Source organism: Anas acuta, chromosome 1 (assembly GCF_963932015.1).
Source record: "Anas acuta chromosome 1, bAnaAcu1.1, whole genome shotgun sequence".
Taxonomy (NCBI): Eukaryota; Metazoa; Chordata; class Aves; order Anseriformes; family Anatidae; genus Anas; species Anas acuta.
The window spans coordinates 26,755,061-26,774,508 of NC_088979.1; the positions used below are offsets into that span (position 1 = coordinate 26,755,061).

Consider the following 19,448-nt stretch of genomic DNA (forward strand, 5'->3'; position numbering starts at 1 on the left):
CTGGCCTCTTCTTTGAGTGGAAAGGTAGAAACGCTACTGAAGGAAAACTGTTTCAGCAGCTTTGGTGACTTAGATATGATCAGAAGGATGGGGAAAAAAAGTGAGAACTGAATCACAAACTATCTTATTCTAAAAAGTATATATGTGAAGGGAATACAAGTCTAGAGGTTGATGACTTGTAGCTGCCTTTCTAAAAGTATAGATACTCAGCATAACTATCTTGTTGTCTTTTATGATCTTATGGTTTATAAATAGATGATATACTGACCTCCACATTGACATCTAGTGAAAGCATACCTATTTTTCAGTTCTGTATGTAGCTTCACGTTTCTACCCAGACTCACAAAGTTGTTGTCTGTTGCAGTGTATGAGGTGGAGCTTCTCAACAGTACACAGAAGAATGTTTTTGATTATTATGAGGTCAAAATTGAGAGAATCCTTAAAGCCTGTAAGTATCAAAATGTTTGGCTCCTTTAGTTCACCTTTAGGAAAATGTTGATTAAATGCTAACCAGCAGTAGTCATACAGGTGTCTTCTCTTGCTGCCAGAAGTACAATCAAATATATTTATACATTAAGCCTGAAAGGAGACTGATTTCTTGAAAGAATCCAAGGTTGCTTTGGTTCACATTGTGCAGCAATCCCAGAGCACGTGACTTTCACTCCTTTCAAATGAAACTAATCCAGAAGATACATTACAGCTGCATTCAGTCCCTGGCTCCAAATTGGAGCTAGTCTAAAGTAAACCCTCCGAGAAACATGTGGATATTATGTCCTTTACATCAACTATTTCACTCTGTAGACTGCTGATCCACATTTTTTTCTACTGTAGATGTACCCAATAGCTTCTGTTTTGATATGAGGTGAATGCTTGAAGTACTCAGTTTGTTACGCAGTTGATCACTAAGCACTTGCAACCCTCGCAGAACAGGCTAAGACTTGTCCACAGCAACTTGCCAGTATTGGATGACTTGAAACCAATGAACGCAGGAAAACCTTCAGGACATTGATTTAATAATTGAGATAACAAAAGAAGCAGCCTTTCTCTTCATTTCTTAGGTTGCAGTGTAAATATTTACACAGCTCTCAGAAAATGTCCTTTTGGAGACGTGCCTTCCCAGCTGTCTCTGTGTGAATGCTACTTTATCAGCAGCATCAGTGAACACTGATATTCTTCAAAACTATTTCTGGGGAGGCTGTCAGATGATTTCTCAGACTTCATTCCACCAAGCCATCATGTGGTTGTCAGTTTTGAGTTTGGCAGACAGAGACTGTCTTTAAGAACAACTTTAAATGTTTCAAAATCTTCACTGCCTTGAACAGAATTATTATTTCACTTCCTTGATCTTTGCCCAGAGCATTAGTGATATCATCCAGTACTTTATAGCACACAATGTGATCTGTGCACCACATCCAGTTACTATCAGAAAACCAGGTCCATACTTCATGTGCCCAGAGATAGCACTGGTGATACCCAGGGCTTTACATATGCAGGGAAATCATAATATAATTTAGGGATCAAAACACTGGCTTTGGGAGTTTACAATACCATGATGGAAAATTTCATTAATCCGCCTGCAATTCCTACAGACTCTAAAGCACGTAGAGTTCTGGGTCTCACTGCATTTGTTCTTGCAACTCATGGGCAAGTGCTGGAAAGATTTTCCTTCTTGACACTTGAAAGAGATTTCCTTTGAATCTGAAATTGAACAGAAGAGGTGACTTCTCACATTCCCACTTTTTTCTTTAAAATACTCCTTGGTTTGTGTGGTATGAGGCAGTTTATGAGCATCAGTGGGTTATGAAGATTTTCAGCAGGGTTGGGAAAGACTGGGAAGTGGCATTAAGCCATGATGATGAAGGAAAAGCAAGATGTTGTGTCCAAATCAGCTCATCACTGAACTAGAATTGTTATATTCTGTATTTTCTGTGACTGTTTTGAGTGAGGCTTGTCACTGTTGCCATCATCAAGGGCAGATGAGAATTAGCAGATGAATTCTCATTTTCTGGACTCCAGGCATTATTTCAGTAAGAATCCTTGCAGATAAAAGTTGCTTCAGAAGAGAGATGGAAAAACTTATTTGTGTTTTGGAGTCAGCAAAAGAGAAGGAGCACTCCCTGGATTATTTTGATTATTAAAAGAATAACTGCATGTGTTTTAGATTACTAATGTTTATGCTTTCCTTTGAGTCCTTTATGGGAACAGTATGGCAAATACACAACAGCACAGAATCTTTTTCTTTTTTTTTTTTTTTTCTTGTTTACCATTATGCTTTCTAAAGTTTGAAGTAATTTTTCCATACATTCTACTTGGAAATTTTTTGTTTATTTGTTTTTAAATTGGAGATTGAAAATTGCAAATTACATAACTGTTAAAGTAACAGCTCAAAGGCCTATGATCCCCAGAGTCTGAATTCTTTCAGGACATTTGTGAAGCATACAAAGTGAGAAGTACCGTGGTAATTTAAACACAATGAACCCGAGGCAAAACATTGTAATTTTCTCAAGTATTTCTGATCCGTCTTTGCATCCCTTTATGTTCTTTGAACAAAATGAAAATTCAGTACACCATGTAGCACAGGAACAACAGAAAGATCATTATATGAGAAAATCTACAGTACTGAATTATTCGATGGAAATATGCAAATGTAAAACAGCATACAGTACTGAAAACTGACTTTTCTCTGGCCTATATGTACCATATGTAAAATTAATGCAAGTTTTAACTAGGAAATTGATACAGTTCTTAGTGCTAGGTTTCACAGTTCAACACTCTATGTCAAATTCTCTGAAATCTTATTAGTGTTAAAATATTTTTTATTCTTCAGGGTTTTATTCTCTTCCTAGGATTTCATTTTGAATACTAAACTTTTCATACCTGTAATACAATACTTCGGATAGAGGAGGCTGCACACGTTTCTGTTAGCTGATAGATGATAGTGTTTTACCTGCAATCTAATCTGTTTTGTCGTTGGATTGGTCACCACCATTGTGCATGATGCTTTGCATTATGGTTAGAGAGAATGTGAGAAATAGTCAGGCACTGGGACGGGTTGCCCAGGGAGGTGGTGGAGTCACCGTCCCTGGGGGTGTTCAAGGAAAGGTTGCACGTGGTGCTTAGGGACATGGTTTAGTGGGTGACATTGGCAGTAGGGTGATGGTTGGACCAGATGATCTTGAAGGCCTTTTCCAACCCTAATGATTCTATGATTCTAAGTACTGATGTTATCTGCTTCTTTTTGTTTAATTTGTTTTGTTTTGTTTTGTTTTTTTCAAAAAACTTTGGGAACTTTGTAAGGACTTTGTAAGCTGGTATTCTAGCCAAAAAATGCAGTATCCTCATGACCTATGTTAGCTTGTTGAATAAGTATCTTTCCAGCTCTCGTGTCATTGCACTAACGGGCTGTGCAGCTCTTGAATAAATAATCATCTGGGCCAGAATCCAGACCTCAATCTTCTAAGTCATTTTAATGTGGAGATCTCTAAGTACATGTCCTATAGAACAGCTTCAGGAGGAACAGCACAGGGGTTAAATCAGTGAAATTCAGCACATTAAGTAGTGTGAGTTTTTAAAAGTACCTGCTGCATTGTTGAACCACAAGACACTTGAATTTAGTTTGCTAGCTTCTAAGACCACTATAAACCTGAGCAATCTGAAATATAGTATGTTTTCTTTTTTCCTTTGACTTTTTTTTTCAATCTCTAAGATTTAAAGAAACCCAATAAGATTTGAAAGATCTCTATAGCAAAAGCTGCTTCAATAACTATTAAGGAGCTTAAGACATCCAGCAAAGAAAAAAATGACTTGCTTTTAGCTGGGTAATGTTACTATGTCTTACTACAGCATGGCCATTTACTCCCAAATGAGATATAATCTTGGCTTAGCAGTGGAGTAAATACTCACAAAGGTTTGTGTCCTGTGGGCTATGGTTCTGCTCTTTATCATGAAAATTTATGGATCTTTCTCTTCTCATGTCACAGCTGCTGATGAAAGCATCCAAGTGGGTGCCCATCGACAGTTTCTAAAACGCTCCACTTGCAAGCTAAACATGGTACCTGGCAAACGATACCTTCTCATGGGGAAAGATGGGCAAACTGTTGATTGCAATGACAAGTAAGTGCATAGTTCCTGAGCCACAAGACTGCTATCACGAATCAAAATGGTACTCAAACTATTAAAATGCCTCCAGAAAGCAAAAGGAGGGACAGATTTCTCAGGGACTGACTCCGCTGCCTTTACTAAAATGTGGTGTACCACTCCATAATCAAAAGGGCAGCTGTGAGGAACAGCTGAGCCACCCAAATCTAGAGGCTATGTCTAAAAGGAGCCCTCAAAGTTTTCTACGTCATGAGTGCAGCTCATTATTCTCCTTTCTCATTTTCACACTTGAGTGAAGAAAAAGGGAATATATCTGAGGAGAAATTTAGTCTGCATCTATTAAGCTTTTAGTGAGGAAGACACCTTAAATGTTTGATTTCCCTGCACAAAAGTGGAGAAAGGTAGTGCCTTTAAAGCTTCTAGGAGGGAGACCACAATCAACCAAATTGTAAGTTCCACTTCCTAAAATCTTAAAAGGTCCCACGAATATGAGTGTTTAAGTTAAGTGTATATAAGTTAAGTGCACCGCAGTGGAAGGAGGCAACCTCACAGGGTTTATGCTTTCTAGTTGCTCCATGTCAGCAGTGATAACTGACCTCATTTATCCCTCCCTCTTGCACTCAGGATGCAGTACTTCCTTGACTCCCAAGCCTGGGTAGAGAAAATTCCAGACGACAGCGAGTGCCGCACCACCCTGCACCGGCAAGCCTGTGCTCACCTGCAGGAGTTCATGAGCAAGCATGACAACCTCTGCCTTTTCTGAAAGATTGCTCCGCTCCTCACATCCCACCTGTGTTACTGCAACTCAGCTCCTTCCTATTTTTTTCTTGCAAATCCTGTACATTGAAGAGGCACCTGAGACATGGCAGAGCTGCTTCTGTTGCTAGCTGTTATTCTTCCAGTGGCATACTTGTTGAGTGGGACTTCCTGTAGATGTATGTGCGGGGCTAATATAACAAAAATTACAGTTACTCTACTAGTTGTGTTTTTTGTCCCTGACATGGGTGAAGAGAAGGAATTTCTGTATCCCTGACCCATTACTCAATAGGGCAATTATCCTGCAAGGGATTAAATGAGTCTTTTTTTTTTTTTTAAGCAGACAACTGTGCTTGCAAAGATGATTAATTTCCCTAAATGTTGTCACTGGATAATGAAGAGGCCAAAAAAATTTCATGGGTCAAAAAGAAAACTGTGCATTCATGGGTTTACCAAGCACAGCCTGTGATACAATGAAAGAAAAGGGATACTAGTACTCACACTTCAGCACATCAGTTCATTTCTGATATTAATTGTAGGACCACATGTGGGTGAACAAATGACCCCACTTGTACCCACAGCAGGATTCCCATACACACTTCTGAAGCAGGAACTGGCTCAGCATCAGGGACGGATGACTGGGCTGGATGTGCCCTGTGCCTGACCCTGGAGTCCTGCACGGGCTAGTGAGTAGCTCACCAAGGGCACAGAGTTATTTTCTAATTGCAGTCTGCAGTCACATGTCTTTCAAGCTTTTCCTTTCTACAGTTTAATTAATTTGAATTGCTTTAAAGTAATGATGCAATCTGTGGGTGCATTTCTGTAACACACTGGTGCTTCTGTGGCTATGCAAAGCAGCTCTGTAGTGGAGATGAAACAGTTGTCTGGGAGAGGCAGGGGAATTCTTCTGCCATAGTTATGAAGGTTTCCACAAAAGACAAACTAAATTGAGAATGAAAAATAACACCCAAATTCAAAACATCTCTTTTCTTAGGATAGGAGCGTCTCTGCCAAATGTTAGGAAGAATGATTTGTGAATGCAGGTTTTACATCTTTGCCAACAAAAATGCCATTTGGCAGTTGTGTCTGAAGCAGAGAAGAGAGCTGCAATGAAAAGCTGTGTTTGCTGAGCAGGTCACCATCCTCAGATGTTCACACCACTGCCTTTGTGCCAGCAGTTACTGAATTCAAAAACTTGTCACCTGGACTGCTTGTGCTGCCTTGCAGCCAAAATAAGATGGGCCTGTATCAACAACAGAATTAGAAAATCTATGCTGTTCTCATGAATTTAGAGTCAAATGACCTTACCATATAGAGGGGCAGCAGTGAGCCTTGTGTGGAAGAGACACTACGCAGCAACATCTACCAGAGCAGCTATACCACAAGAGACTTCAGATTCACGTGCAGACAGCCCATCATTGGGTGGCAGCAATGTGAACAGCCCACAGAATCACAGCCCAGCTGCTTTTGGAGGCTGTAAACTCAGCTAGTATAGCTGAACTCAGATATCAGCCATGTCCCCACTCAGCTGCAAGGAATTGCATGGGTGGAGGGTGGGGAAGGCTCATTTTATGAAAATCTGCGCTACCACTTTATGATATCTGCAAGGCAGAATAAGAAACCTCTTATGGGTGAAGGAGAGACACTTACATTAACATAGGATAATTTGTTTTCCCTAAGGTTTGCATCAGCCTTCAAATTTAGGAAATGTGACTGCAATATGTGGACATATATTCTCTTCCCATTACAAAGCTTAGACAAATGTCAGTGATACAGCAAAATCCCGTTTAGGTCAGTAAAGCAACTGCTAATTTTTAGTCACAGAAGATAAAGAATAGGCTGTTCCACTGACATACCAATGATCCAGTAATTCTGTTGACAATTATGAAAGAATACTAAGAATACTAAGGTTGGGACCAAATACTTCTTTCCACTCCACAGGACTTGAGTTATACACCAGTATCTGACCCTTCTGCTGTGTGGAACAGGTTTGTAATCTCATCAGGAGCCCATAGGTTCTTAATTAGCAGACAGATCACCAAATAATTGCTATGCCCAAGCACTTGCAATACGTGGTGAAAGCATCATTAAAATTTCTTATTAGGTCTCACACGAATTTTACATATTTTCTTCCATTTCACCTGGAGATGAATCTAAGATGAAACTGCTTGGTGCCTGAATTTTGCAACCTTCAGTGCTCAAAGGCAGTCTCCTAGTGTGGGAACTATGTGTGGTTATTAAACTATTTCTACTCTAGCTTTGGTAATCTGGAACCCTTTGCTTGCTGAGAAACCCTTTAAATCTCTCAGCCCAAGCAGCTAGCAAAGAACAGTCTCTATCCCCCTCTATTTTTCTGTCCCAAATTTTCAAACATATTAACAGGGAGAGGGAAGACGATGGTGGAATTGTTCTCTGCTGCCAAAGTTGTTAAAGTTTGCAGGTAGCGCAGCTGAAGACCTGCTGTGGAGTCGGCCAGCACCACGGAGGCCTGCTTGAGGGCTTTAGAAGCATTCCTCTCTCCATCTGCTGCCACAACCTGCAACATAAGAGAAATGGAAATGGCATTGCAACACTGACCATAGTGGGGAAAAGCCACTTTTACAATGAGGAGAAAACAAAGATGCACTTGGATGCCCAGGACAAAAGTGTGGGACGTTGTAGCCTGTGAGTAGACATAGCCATGGGTCTCACCTTAGCTCTTGCCTCTTGTGCAGCTTCTGCTTCAGCTGCCATCGTCCTCTGCATGGCCACGGGAATCCTGATGTCTTTGATCTCCACACGAGCCACTTTGATTCCCCACTGCTCCGTGGCACTGTCGAGGATGTCCTTAGAGACAAGCACCAACATGAAGAGCACGGTGATGGCAGAGAGAACTCAGTGTGATTTACCCTGCTGCCTTGACAGAAGGAGAGGCAGAGGGCAGACCTGCACGGCGGGAAGATGAAGCCCTCCTGGGGTGCTAGCACCCATGGTGGTGTGAGCATGGCAGGTATCTCTGCCTTATGAAACTCCTCCTGATCAACACCTGTGTCTGAGACAGGGTGCTGGTTGGTACCTGAAGTTTCTCTCTTACGTAGGGCTTTTGTAGGGGCTCCCTCCTGCCTCCTAAGCTGTGATTCTCACCCTTTCTTTAGGCAGACACTTACCAAACTTCTCTCTTTTACAAAGTAGCAACTTCTGAGAGCAATTGTCATTGTACGAACATATCGGTGACTCACACGTCACAGCCCTGCAGCACTCAGGATCTGTGTTGGAGCACCATAACCATCAAATGCCTCAGTTCTGTACTTGTAGCCATTGTGGCACAAGACAATTTAAACCTCAATCAAGGGTCTGCTGCAGAGCTTCCCACAAAGAGCTGACGTATTTCTCATTGCTTGCAGCAATCTCTGAGCAAAGTCTGCTTATGCTGATTTATTCAACTCACTGGATAATTTCAGCAGCTTCACTGCTTTTTGACGGAAATTAATTCTTCTACAGGAATCTGGGGAAATACATTTTCACTAATTCTTTCTTACTTCAGGCAATGAGAAGTATAACTGAAACGACCATTCAGGAAAATTTTGCTATCACTATTAAGGAAAATAAGGGAGATTGTTTCTAATTTGCTACTCCCCAGAACAAATCTCCCTGCTTACCAATGAATTCATGAGCCGGATTTACCTGGATACCATGAGCAATCTCTTCTCGACCAGCCAGGAGCTGAGCCAAGCTCTTTGTACCCAGCACATTTCTCAGGGTCGTCTGTGCCAGGAGGAAGGTGGCTGAGTGGACATCGGTGACGTTGGCAACGGCACTGACCACACTGTGGATCCTGTAGTACACCACCCCATCCACTTGGGTGGTAACAGCATCTTTTGTCAGAATCTGCATCGTAGAAACATGCAGAATTACAGAAGGGTCCAGTAACACACCCTTGACAAGGAATAGGAATTATTGTTATTCCTTTTCCTTAAGTGATGAAGAGAGCCTGATAATTCAAGGAAATTAAGAATTAATTTTGTTTACTTTGGTTTCTTCCTTTTCAAGAAAATCATTTTGCAACAGCAACAGTTTGAACCAGGGCAAAATGTTACACATAATATTGAAACAGTACTTTAAAAGCTAGGTGAATCTCATCACCTGCATCAATTTCTGCTGCAATAATAAAGAATGCCTACCCTGTCTATTTCTTGCAGAAAGTGCCAGAACTGATTTTACACATTGCATGTCATTTGGAAGACCAGTGCAACTTTAACCAAGCAATGTATTTGTAAGAAACACACACAAATTAAATCAAAGGTGAAAAGCAAAGTGCAAAAATCAGTGAAAAGAAACTCCAAAAGCTATTTCAGTGTTCATAAAGGAGTTTTTTTCATTTTTGCCAGTGCAAGGAGAGGCAAATGCCCTATGCCTCAGCAGACAGCTGGCCTCAGCAGAGCACTGACGATGCTCCACTGTTTTTTCCCTCCTCAGCACCTTTTCCCACCATTAAGTGCTCCACAGAAACTCTGCCAACAGCTGCATAAACCTTGCCAAAAGCTGCTAAACCTCATACAGCACAAGTACTGCAACCATTTTCCTTCCTGCCTTCTATTTTGGGAGAGCCACCCCTGCAACCTCTCTTCTCTCATCCCATCTATCTTCTATTTGGAGCTCCAACCCCACCTTCTTTATCTTTTATCTCACACATCAGCAAGAGGAGTCTGCTTGGCCTGCAATGATTCACCTGTGGGTTTTCATAAGTAGAAGTTTTGTAAGCTGTTTGGAAGTCAGAAGATACAGCAAACAAGCTAAACTGTATATGACAGATCACAGCTGCAAGACTACAAAACACCCACATTATTTTTGATCGTGCCACAAACCAGCTCCATGTCTCACTTCTCTTTTGGGTGACTGCTAGAGAATAGTTACCTCTTGTGGAGGAATGGTACAAGTAACAGTTCGAAGATCAACCCTGATAAACGTATCTGTACATGGAAGTATGAGGATCAAACCTGAAAAATAAAAATAATTAGATGAAACGCTTTGGAGACCTGAGTATAGAACCAAGTACTGGCACAATGCAGACTGAAATATCCACAGGGTGGGGAATGAGCCAGGGAGCCGTGCAGCACTTTATTACTGCAGCTGTCCTTCTGTTGCAGGAGGTGACAGCAGAGAAGTTCTGCATTTTCAAGCAACAGAGGGGAATGCAGATATCTGCAAAGATGTGAACTTATCAGGCATTAATGGCTTAGAGCTCTGGGCAGGGAATGGACAGACTTCTATTCTGGTTTCAAATCTGCCATGAGACTTTTGGCAAAAATTTCTTCCAGGCCTTCGCTTATTTTCTTCTCTTTCAATCATAACTCATTTGCAGTACAATGTGTTTGACCCCAGGAAAGACACCTCCCTTCTCCAGAGTCCTCTACCAGCCGTAGAAGCTCACATTAGGAACATTGTCCTCTTATCTGAACTACCCTGTGAAGTGGGAGACTTGACACTATTTTTTTAACCTCTGCACCTTGCTTAGGTGCCCAGAGCCATGCAGAGGAGTTCAGCATCTGCCCTAGCTGTATTTTGGACCACATGGCTATTATTTAGGAGGAAAGACAGCATCTGAAAAGGACTTTTTCCTTTTATTTCAACTCCCAATTTGCCCAGTTTCACTGCACAAAGGTTGCAATTGTATGTAATTACTTGGTGTTGTTGGTTTTGTGTTGTATTTGCAGTTTGTATCCTGACCCTAGGTGACTGTAACAGACTCTGTGTGGGTGCAGAGTGTGGGAAGGCTCCTGTGCTGAAACATTTACAATTTTCAGAACACAATACAGCTAAAGAGCTGGCAACAAAAAAGTAACTTTGGAAGTGAGGAATAAGGAGAGTGGCCATGGTCACCCAAAAATATCTGTGGTAGAGCTCAAGGCTACATTTCAACCTCTCTGGTTCTCCACCAGTGCCTGCAGCATGAGCTCAAGCTTCCATCATCCAGTCTACACAACAGCAAAACCTTCTCACCCTCCCTTATGTTGTGAAGGATTTATGGACCTCTGCAGTTCTCTGTGCGGTTACAGTGCATCTTAATAGAATAAAACTGCATGTGTTCACCTGGTCCCTTTGATTTCTTAGGCAGTATACGTCCCAGCCGAAATACAACAGCACGTTCATATTCTCTGACAACCTAGGAAAATATTTTAAAATTAGAATTTTACAACTAATTCTATTCCTCCTTTCTAGTATATATTTTTAAATATATATATATATTTGACATCCATATTACGTGAGAAATACAGATAATATAGAGACTAACAAAACTGCGAGTCACAAAGCATTTTTATGTTTTCTCACCTCATCCTTTGCTGGAAAAAACTCAGACCTTGGCCCTGTGAATAAGTCATAAAATAGACCAAATATACAAGAAACGCCACTGATTTAACGAGGGTATCCACAACTCTTTCAACATCAGTGCTACACACAGAGGAGCTAGCTGTAGGCAGAATAAAATATCTCTCACATCAGATAATCTAGTCAACTACATCAGATTGTAGGATGACTCATGTTCTGGGGTTCACAGCAATCACCCTGGTAATTCACCTCTAAAAACGGCTTTAAATTAATCATATTATGCCCACGTCTTGAAGGGACTGTGGGCTTAGGTTGCATAGTCCCTCACTGTTGGGACTTGACTCCTTTTTCTCTCATTACGTATGTTAATGACTATTGCTGGCAGCATCACATGACTTCTTCAAAAACATTTTTAGATTTATTCTCCCAATGTGTTGTAAAGCAAGGAAGACAAGGAAGTTTAACTGATTGTGGAAGCTGACATGGGAAGAAATCAAATGAGTAAGTTGTGGTGCTACAGAAAGTCAGTGGAAGTCCGTGGATCTCTTGGTCCCAGACCACAAGCCCTTATTATTTCCAAAAAGCTAATGTGTGCTTTAATAGATCAATAAATAAATAGATCAAAAAATAATGGCAATAGATTGTTCTTTCCGTGCCTCACATCCCACTAGCTTACCTTGATACATGCCCAGATGGAAAAAGGAAAGGTAATAACCACCAACAGGAAAGAAATTGAAACCAGGATCCAGCCACAGACACCAATTCCTTCCCGCCTATCAGCTATAAAAGAATAGGGAAAAAAAAAGAAATGAATGCAAATCCTGAAAAAAAAGTTATCAAAGAGAAGTAGATCTAACCTACTACAATAATGATGATCTGCAAAATCTACAAAGACTTGGTCTCTTTCTCCTCCCTCTCAACACTCACCAAAAACACCAAACCACAAACATCCTCCTGCATGAAAAACTAAAAGGTTTAGAAACCATGTTTTGCAGCAGGAAAGGAGGCAGAAAAGCGACAGGCATTGTCAAAGCTGGGAGCTTGAAGAAATAAATGATCAGTTAGAATATCCATGGATATGAATCAATGTCAGTGTGCCATGGCTGGAACAAGAGATTTAATTTATATGAAGCAGGTAGTAAGTAAAATGGGAAAGTCCTGCTATCTTTAGATGGAAGCTTTGAGAAATACTGATGGACCAGTTCCTCCACTGAAAGATGAGATTCAGAATCAGTGCTTGTCAAAATGCACACCCAGGTACTTTGGGTAGCTCTCTCACTGCGTTTAGCTCTTCCCATCCCAAAATATTAATTTAATTATCTTAGTGCCTGAAGGGAAGGCAGTGGTGAGTTGTTGTTCATGTACGAAAAGCTTGGGAGGGTTTTTGTAGGGGAAAGGGGATCAAAGAGCTACTGGTCTTCAGAGAGATTAGCAGCTTGAGCTGCTGAGGTCTTCACAGAAGAGGCAGAGAAAAGGGTGAGGAATGGAGCAGACCAGTCCTGCTGTAAGGACTGAGTGATGCAATGTCAACTGAATGTTGCTGAAAGCAGACACATGTTTGAATTGAAGAGGTGCAAGAAAAGCAGAAGAAGCAGGGATGCCAGCTGGGCATTCATTGAGAAGAGGATTCCTGCAGGCATGACCATCAGCAGAAACAAAGCTGAACGCAGCAGACTATGCTTCAGCCCTTCCCAACACACTTCATCACAGGCAGGAGAGGAGACAAAGGCTCAGAGGTCTTCTGAGCATTGGGAATTTTTGATATTAAATAAAATTCATATAATGACAGAAACTGATAAATAAGGGAAAATAAAATAAAGCTTTATTTTATACTTTCAGAGAAAAACTTGTCACCAGTGAGACAGCATGAGGTTACCGGATCCCCAGGGCACAAGTTAACAGAGCAGTGGAGCTGGACTGACAGGTTTGTCAGAAAACCCCTGGTGATCCTGCAGGAGACACACACCACCCCTCCCGCAATGCTGGCCTCTTGTAGGAAACTCCACACAGAGCTCCTTACAGACTCTGGCAAGGAAACCACACTAACTGCACACCTGGATGTTACAACTGAGCACTTTGCTTCTTGCAGGTTTTCCTTTCCCACCTGGGGTTTAATCACTCACAACTAAGTTTGGGACTGATAGGGCCCAGTTTGAAGCCTCTCTCTGAATGCTGGCCGTGAGAACTGGGCACAGAACTGCTGCACTGGGAGCCTGGCTTTCCTCCTCACCCTTTCTGACAAATAATAATCTGAAAACCTTGGTTGGGGCATCATAACCTATTCTGTAATCACTGGTAGGGATGGTTTGAGGATCTCCTCTAAGTAAATTAGCAGACCCCAAGGTGATGTGTTTGAAGACAGGACTTGTAAAATTTTATGTGAAAAGCTTTAACACTTTTGCTGGTACTTGTTTGCCACATGACATTCTTCACATTACACCAATGGTGCACAGGCTACAAAAGGTACCTGCAGTACCAGCAGTCAAGTGTCTTCTAATCAGTGGAGAGAAGGTCAAAGGAACTCATGGAGTGGGCATTGTTTCTTAATTGTTTCTTAAGTTTGAGGAAATTAATCGCAAAGGAGTGTTCACATCTGATCATGAGCATACAACGCTCCGCTTTCTCCCTCTCCATTGCACCTAAATGATTAGCATAGAGAGATGCCTGAAAATCCTTTTCTCCAGTGCCAAGTTTGGCCATGAAGAATGGCCCTCAAAAGCTAATTTCAGATTGTAGCATCATCTGCCACCACCCACCTGAGACCACTGCGAAGATAGATGGGGATGACACAATCCTAATAGGACTAACACAACACACAGACAGGGGGGAGGGGTTTGGCAGAGAACAAATGCCTCTGTGGAGAGATATGTAAGTGTCTGAGAAGGGGAAGGTCAAGGTATCACCACTGTGGGTAAGAAGCACACATCTAAACCTTGACAAAGTTCTACTGACTCCTTCGTGAGACCTGTCCTGGAGATCCTGATAGGAGCTAAAAGTGCAGATTCCAATGAGAAAAGCAGTGAATGAAAATACACCTGCTTAACAGTGAATCCAGACCTAATCTCCAAAGACCATTACAAATATACTCTGATTACACCAAAATTTCAAACCATTTGGCCACAAGACAAATGAAGATATCTAGAAAAAGACAACTGTGAAGAATAACAACTACCCAACATATGACTGACTTGATTTTGCCATCCCCATATATTGACTACAGTAGTCACAACCAGCAAAAACCTCCCTCAGGTATACAGGCCATAGCAAACTAAAAGGTGCAATACACTGCAAAATGTGGCAGCTCATTGAGCAGCACTGATGTTATTGCTAGTCCATTCCATCATCTTCGAAAGGTCATGGAGAGCAGGAGAGGTGTCCAAGGACTGGACGTAAGCCAATGCCATGCAAGAAGGACCCAGGCAACTACAGACCAGTCAGCCTCATCTCTATCCCTGGAAAGGCTATGGAGCAGCTCATCCTGCAGATCATCTCCAAGCATTTGGATGATAAGAAGGTGATCAAGGGTAGTCAGCATGGATTCACGAAGGGGAAGTCATGCTTAACCAATCTGATAACCTTCTATGTGGGGATGACTAGCTGGATAGATGAGGGGAGAGTGGTAGATGTTGTCCACCTTGACTCCAGCAAAGATTTTGACACTGCCTACCATAATACTCTCATAGACAAGCTCTGGAAATGTGGCCTGGATGACTGTGGACTGCAGACAGTGAGGTGGAGTGAGAACAGGCTGGATAGCAGAGCTCAGAGGGTTGTGCTCAGTAGTATGCAGTCTAGTTGGAGGTCTGTAGCTAACAGTGTTCCCCAGGGGTCAGTACTGTGTCCAGTGCTATTCAATTTACTCAACAACCTGGATGATGGAACTGCGTGCAAGTTTGATGATGACGCAAATCTCAGAGGAGTGGCTGATACCCCAGAGGGCTGTGCTGCCATTCAGAGGGACCTCGGCAGGCTGGAGGGTTGGGCTGAGAGGAACCTCATGAAGTTCAACAAAGGGCAAGTGCGGGGTCCTGCCCCTAGGAATAATCCCAAGCACCTGTACAGGCTGGGGACATAGCCACTGGAGAGCAGCTTTGCAGAGAGAGACCTGGCAGTTCTGGTGGACAACAGGCTGACCATGAGCCAGCAATGTGCCCTTGTGGCCAAGAAGGCCAATGGTATCCTGAGCTGCATTCAAAAGAGTGTTGCCAGCAGGTCAAGAGAGGCGATTCTCCCCCTCTACTCAGTCCTGGTGAGACCACACCTGGAGCATCCCTTCCTTCTGTTGTATCGGCTGCACCACTCAGCTTGGTGTCATCTGCAAACTTGCGGGCGTTGCATTCAATCCTGCTGTCTATGCCATTGTTAAAGATATTAAAAAATGTTGGTCCAAGACAGACGTCCTGAGGGACACCACTCATCAACAACCTCCACCTGGACGTGGAGCTGTTGACCACCCTTCTCTGGGTTTGGCCTTCAAGCCAATTCCTTATCCACTGAATGGCCCACCCATCAAACACATCTCTCCAATTTGAAGACCAGGACGTCATGTGGGACTGTGTCAAAGGTCTTGCAGAAGTCCAGGTAGATGACATTGGTTGGTCTTCCCTTGTCAACTGATTCAGCCACAGAAAGCCACCAGATTGGTAAAGCATGATTTGCCCTTGGTGAAGCCATGCTGGCTATCCTGGATCACCTCATTGTCTTGCATGTGCCTTGACATTGCTTCCAGGAGGATCTTTTCCATGATCTTGCCAGGCACAGAGGTGAGGCTCACTAGTCTGTAGTTCCCTGGGTCCTCCTTTCAACCATTTCTAAAAATGGGAGTGATGTTTACCTTTTTCCAGTCACCATGGACTTCACCTGACTGCCAGGACTTTTCAGGTATGACAGAGAGAGGCTTGGCAGCTCCATCAGCCAGTTCCTTCAGGACCCTGGGATGCACAGCATCAGGTCCCATAGACTTGTACCTGTTCGCTTCCATCAGGTGGTCTCAAACCTGCTCTTTGCTTACAGTAGGAGGGACTTTGCTCCCCCAGCCCTCATCTATGGGCTCAGGGAAATGGAAGACTTGGGAAGCCTGACTGGCAGTGAAGACTGAGGCAAAGAAATTGCTGAGTACCTCAGCCTTCTCCATGTCTGTTGTTATCAGTTTGCCCTTCTCATCCAACAGAGGGGGCAGGTAGGCTCTCCTTGGCCTTTCTTTTCTGCCAATGTACCTAGACACTCCCTTCTTGTCATTCTTTGCATCCCTTGCCAAGATCAGCTGTATCCGTGCCTTGGCTTTCCTGCCCCCATCCCTGCACACCCGGACAGCATCCCCGTGCTCTTCCTAGACCATGTGTCCCTGCTTCCCCTGCCTGTGCATTTCCTTCTTGCACCCCAGTCTGACCAGCAGGCCCTTGCCCAGCCATACCAGTTGCTATCAGCTCCCTTGCTTGAAGGGAGTACCAGGTGTTCGTTACACAATCCCAACCACATTAAGTGTCCTTTTTGGGCTGAAAAATTACTCTGCCTTTCCTCACTTACACCTATTTTTCCCTTTCTACCCTGTCCCTATGTGTACAGGTGTATCAATCGCTGACTTGGCCATGTTAGTCCCTGAGGTCATTATCCTGGAAGGTAAATGCTGAAGCTTTCTGGCAGGGCAGTATGAGGTAATTTGTCATGTCACTTACAGCAGCAGATTCTGGATTTTCATCTCCAACCTATAAGGGAGACCTGCAATGAATGCCTGGATTCAAATGCACTTTTGGATTATTACTGAGAAAAACACAAACGCACGCAAAAAAATGAGGCTTACCAATTAGATGCTCTGTGTTGCTTTTCTTGGGTGTCTCTCTCTTGGGATCCATCTCATTCTAGGGAAGTTCTGATCCCCTCACAAAGACAGCAGCATACCTTGAAACACCAGAGCACTCATACACAGCACAGAAAAGGGAAGCTCTGTGAGAGAAGGAGAAATCCCCACTTGCAGGAGAGCCCTCTGGGAGTCAGTAACCCTGGTGAAGATGGCATGGTTACAAAAACAAAGTCTTGCAGGTCACTGTTGCCTCTGATGTAACTTCACAGTCTTCTGTGGCAGGTTTTTGGCTGGGGATACACATGGCCCAGCCAGTTTTACACCCTACAGTATCCAAGCTGGAAATTATTTCTGTGGATCACAGTAATATCTGCCACCAAAGATAAAAACAAAAAGCAAGACAAAACAGAAAGAAAAGATAAAGCTAGTGGGTGTAGACTGAGTACTGCTCACTTCTTAGTAGGTGAAGTCCCCCTGCTGTGTGGAATATCTCTTCAAACATTTCTTGATACTTTGCAGCACAGTGTGTTGAACCCTCTTGTGCTAGATAGCCAATAAAATAAAAATCCACTAGAAGCATTTCAGCCCCCCAAGTGTTAAAATTTTCTCCCAAATAAGAGTAATCTTCTAAAACACCTTCCTTCCAATACTGGCATCAAACCAAGTATAATTGGTCTCTCAGCAGACAGCAGACTTCTCAAAGGACACAAAACTGCTGCATGTAATGAGAAAAAATGAGGGGTGGTTTTTCATATTTAATTTACAAATTTAACTTATAGTTGCATTAAGTCAATGGTTGTTTTCTGTGGGCATCCATCATCTAGAGTATCTTGGAAGAGCTGGCTCCAGCTTCATGTAACATAAGTCTTCATCAGTGTCAGTCATCACATTGGTCCCAGATGGGTCATTCAAAGCTGATTGCTCCCTGGAGAACCCTTACAGCTTCACCTAACCCCACTGAATGGGCATTTTAAATCACTGTGCAAGCTATAAGCACAGCTTGCAAAACAGGGATTCACATGCTTATTGTAATGCCCTCCCTAACATATCACAGTATCTGTATGAAGTCATTTGTTGCATTTTCCTAATTATTTGGCCTGTCATGCTTAGGCTGCAAGATCAAACCTGTCCATGACAAAAATCCTACTAATAGGGCAGCATGGGTGAAGAGTTAGAAAAATTGGTGTGCTTTTAATTATTTCACAAAGGAAAAATCTTTTTTTTTTTTTTTTTTTAATCAACCGTTTTATGGAAAATGGCTTGTAATAAATGAAGTTATCTGAATGCTACAATCTACACAGCAGCTTACACTGTCAGATAGATGAGCAAAACATTAAAATCTAACAGAAATAATTGCTCCCTGCTGTTTTCTGGGAATACCCCGAGGTGCTTGTAAATATATCCCTTGAAATGTGGCTCAAGCAGATGGTGTTTTTCTTTGATGTTGAGGAACATCACTGTACTACTTTGTGTTAACTTCCGCTGCACTTTTACTCTTTCATTTTCAAAAATTTGAAGTCAAAGGCAGGGCAATTATAATCCTTTTTCCTTGGGGCTATGCTGGCAATGTGGCTAACAGTCACTAGCTCTCATGTCTTCAAGTGCAAAATACACGAGCATTGAAGCAGTCTGCAAGCTGGAATTTCACTAGCACTGAACAACCTGGTACAGATCTGCAGTACTGAGCAATATCACAAAGAAAAACAGCTCAAGTCCAAAGCCACTTTAGCAAGGCTTATTGACTTAGATGTAGCATCAGGTGAATGGTAGGTGGCAGTTGAGGTATTTCTGCAGTGTTCTGATGTAGCTAACACAACTTCTAGTCCTAAAACAGCACAAAGGCACGATGATTTGGTGCTTACCTGTAAACAGTCCGTTCTCCAACATTTCCCTGCACCAATAGCTCCATTTGCAAAACGTGACCAGTCCTTTACGGTTCAAAGTTTCCATCTGCTCATGCTACCCATTGATATATTTGCATATCATAAGATTTGCATATAACATAGTTTTTCTATGATCTTTTTAGGCCCATATTACTCTTTCCCTCACATGGATCGGTGGCTTTAGCCATCCCCTAAAGATTTCTCAGCCTCTTCCTCTTCCGGCCCTGAACAGACACTAGCCTATTTGCTTCAGGCTTCTCATTCATCTCCCCCAGATAAAAATTTAGAAGGGGAAGGACATAGAGAAGATTAACATCTTAATACTTGTAGGAACATCCGCACATTGCTCCTTCTCCTTTAACGTGAAAAAGACATCGGCTTTCAAGAGCAGAAAATGTGGAGATGACAAGGAGAGACCCCTTTGGCTACACTTCACAACATAAATAAATATGAGAGAGAGTCAATCAAAGGGGTCCCTTACCTCCCAGCCTAGAAATGCAGACAATCTGCAAGAAAGTAAGAATGCTCGTATCATAAGTTTCTTAAGCTGCAATTAAAGTACCTGTAACAAATAGCAAAACCTGTAGTTGCAAACATAGTCCCAA

The 19,448-nt window shown here is 42.5% G+C and overlaps 2 protein-coding genes across 2 annotated transcripts in view; one reads left to right on the forward strand and one right to left on the reverse strand.

Moving 5' to 3' along the window:
• Positions 1-5,069, forward strand: part of LOC137852158 (complement C4-A-like) — a 45,876-nt gene extending 40,807 nt beyond the window's left edge. Inside the window, 3 exon segments of the mRNA XM_068673550.1 lie at positions 365-448; positions 3,981-4,113; positions 4,723-5,069. Of these exon segments, the coding sequence (XP_068529651.1) occupies positions 365-448; positions 3,981-4,113; positions 4,723-4,861 (356 nt within the window). The 3' untranslated portion in view covers positions 4,862-5,069.
• A 1,499-nt stretch (positions 5,070-6,568) lies between these two features.
• STOML3 (stomatin like 3) lies at positions 6,569-19,319 on the reverse strand. The gene is made up of 7 exons (XM_068673591.1): positions 16,961-19,319; positions 11,837-11,940; positions 10,924-10,996; positions 9,748-9,830; positions 8,518-8,721; positions 7,546-7,680; positions 6,569-7,390 (listed from the first exon to the last, which is right to left on the reverse strand). Exons 1-7 carry the CDS (start codon positions 17,010-17,012, stop codon positions 7,190-7,192), a joined length of 852 nt encoding a protein of 283 aa, XP_068529692.1. The 5' UTR covers positions 17,013-19,319; the 3' UTR covers positions 6,569-7,189.
• Positions 19,320-19,448: the final 129 nt, after the last annotated feature.

Coding starts and splice junctions, on each gene's coding strand:
- STOML3 (XM_068673591.1), bottom strand. CDS start 17,012: ATGGATCCCAAGAGAGAGACACCCAAGAAAAGCAACACAGAGCATCTA. Junction 10,997..11,836: donor CCATCTGGGCATGTATCAAG/GTAAGCTAGTGG, acceptor ATATTTTCCTAG/GTTGTCAGAGAATATGAACG. Junction 7,681..8,517: donor AGATTGCTCATGGTATCCAG/GTAAATCCGGCT, acceptor CTTGTCTCTAAG/GACATCCTCGACAGTGCCAC.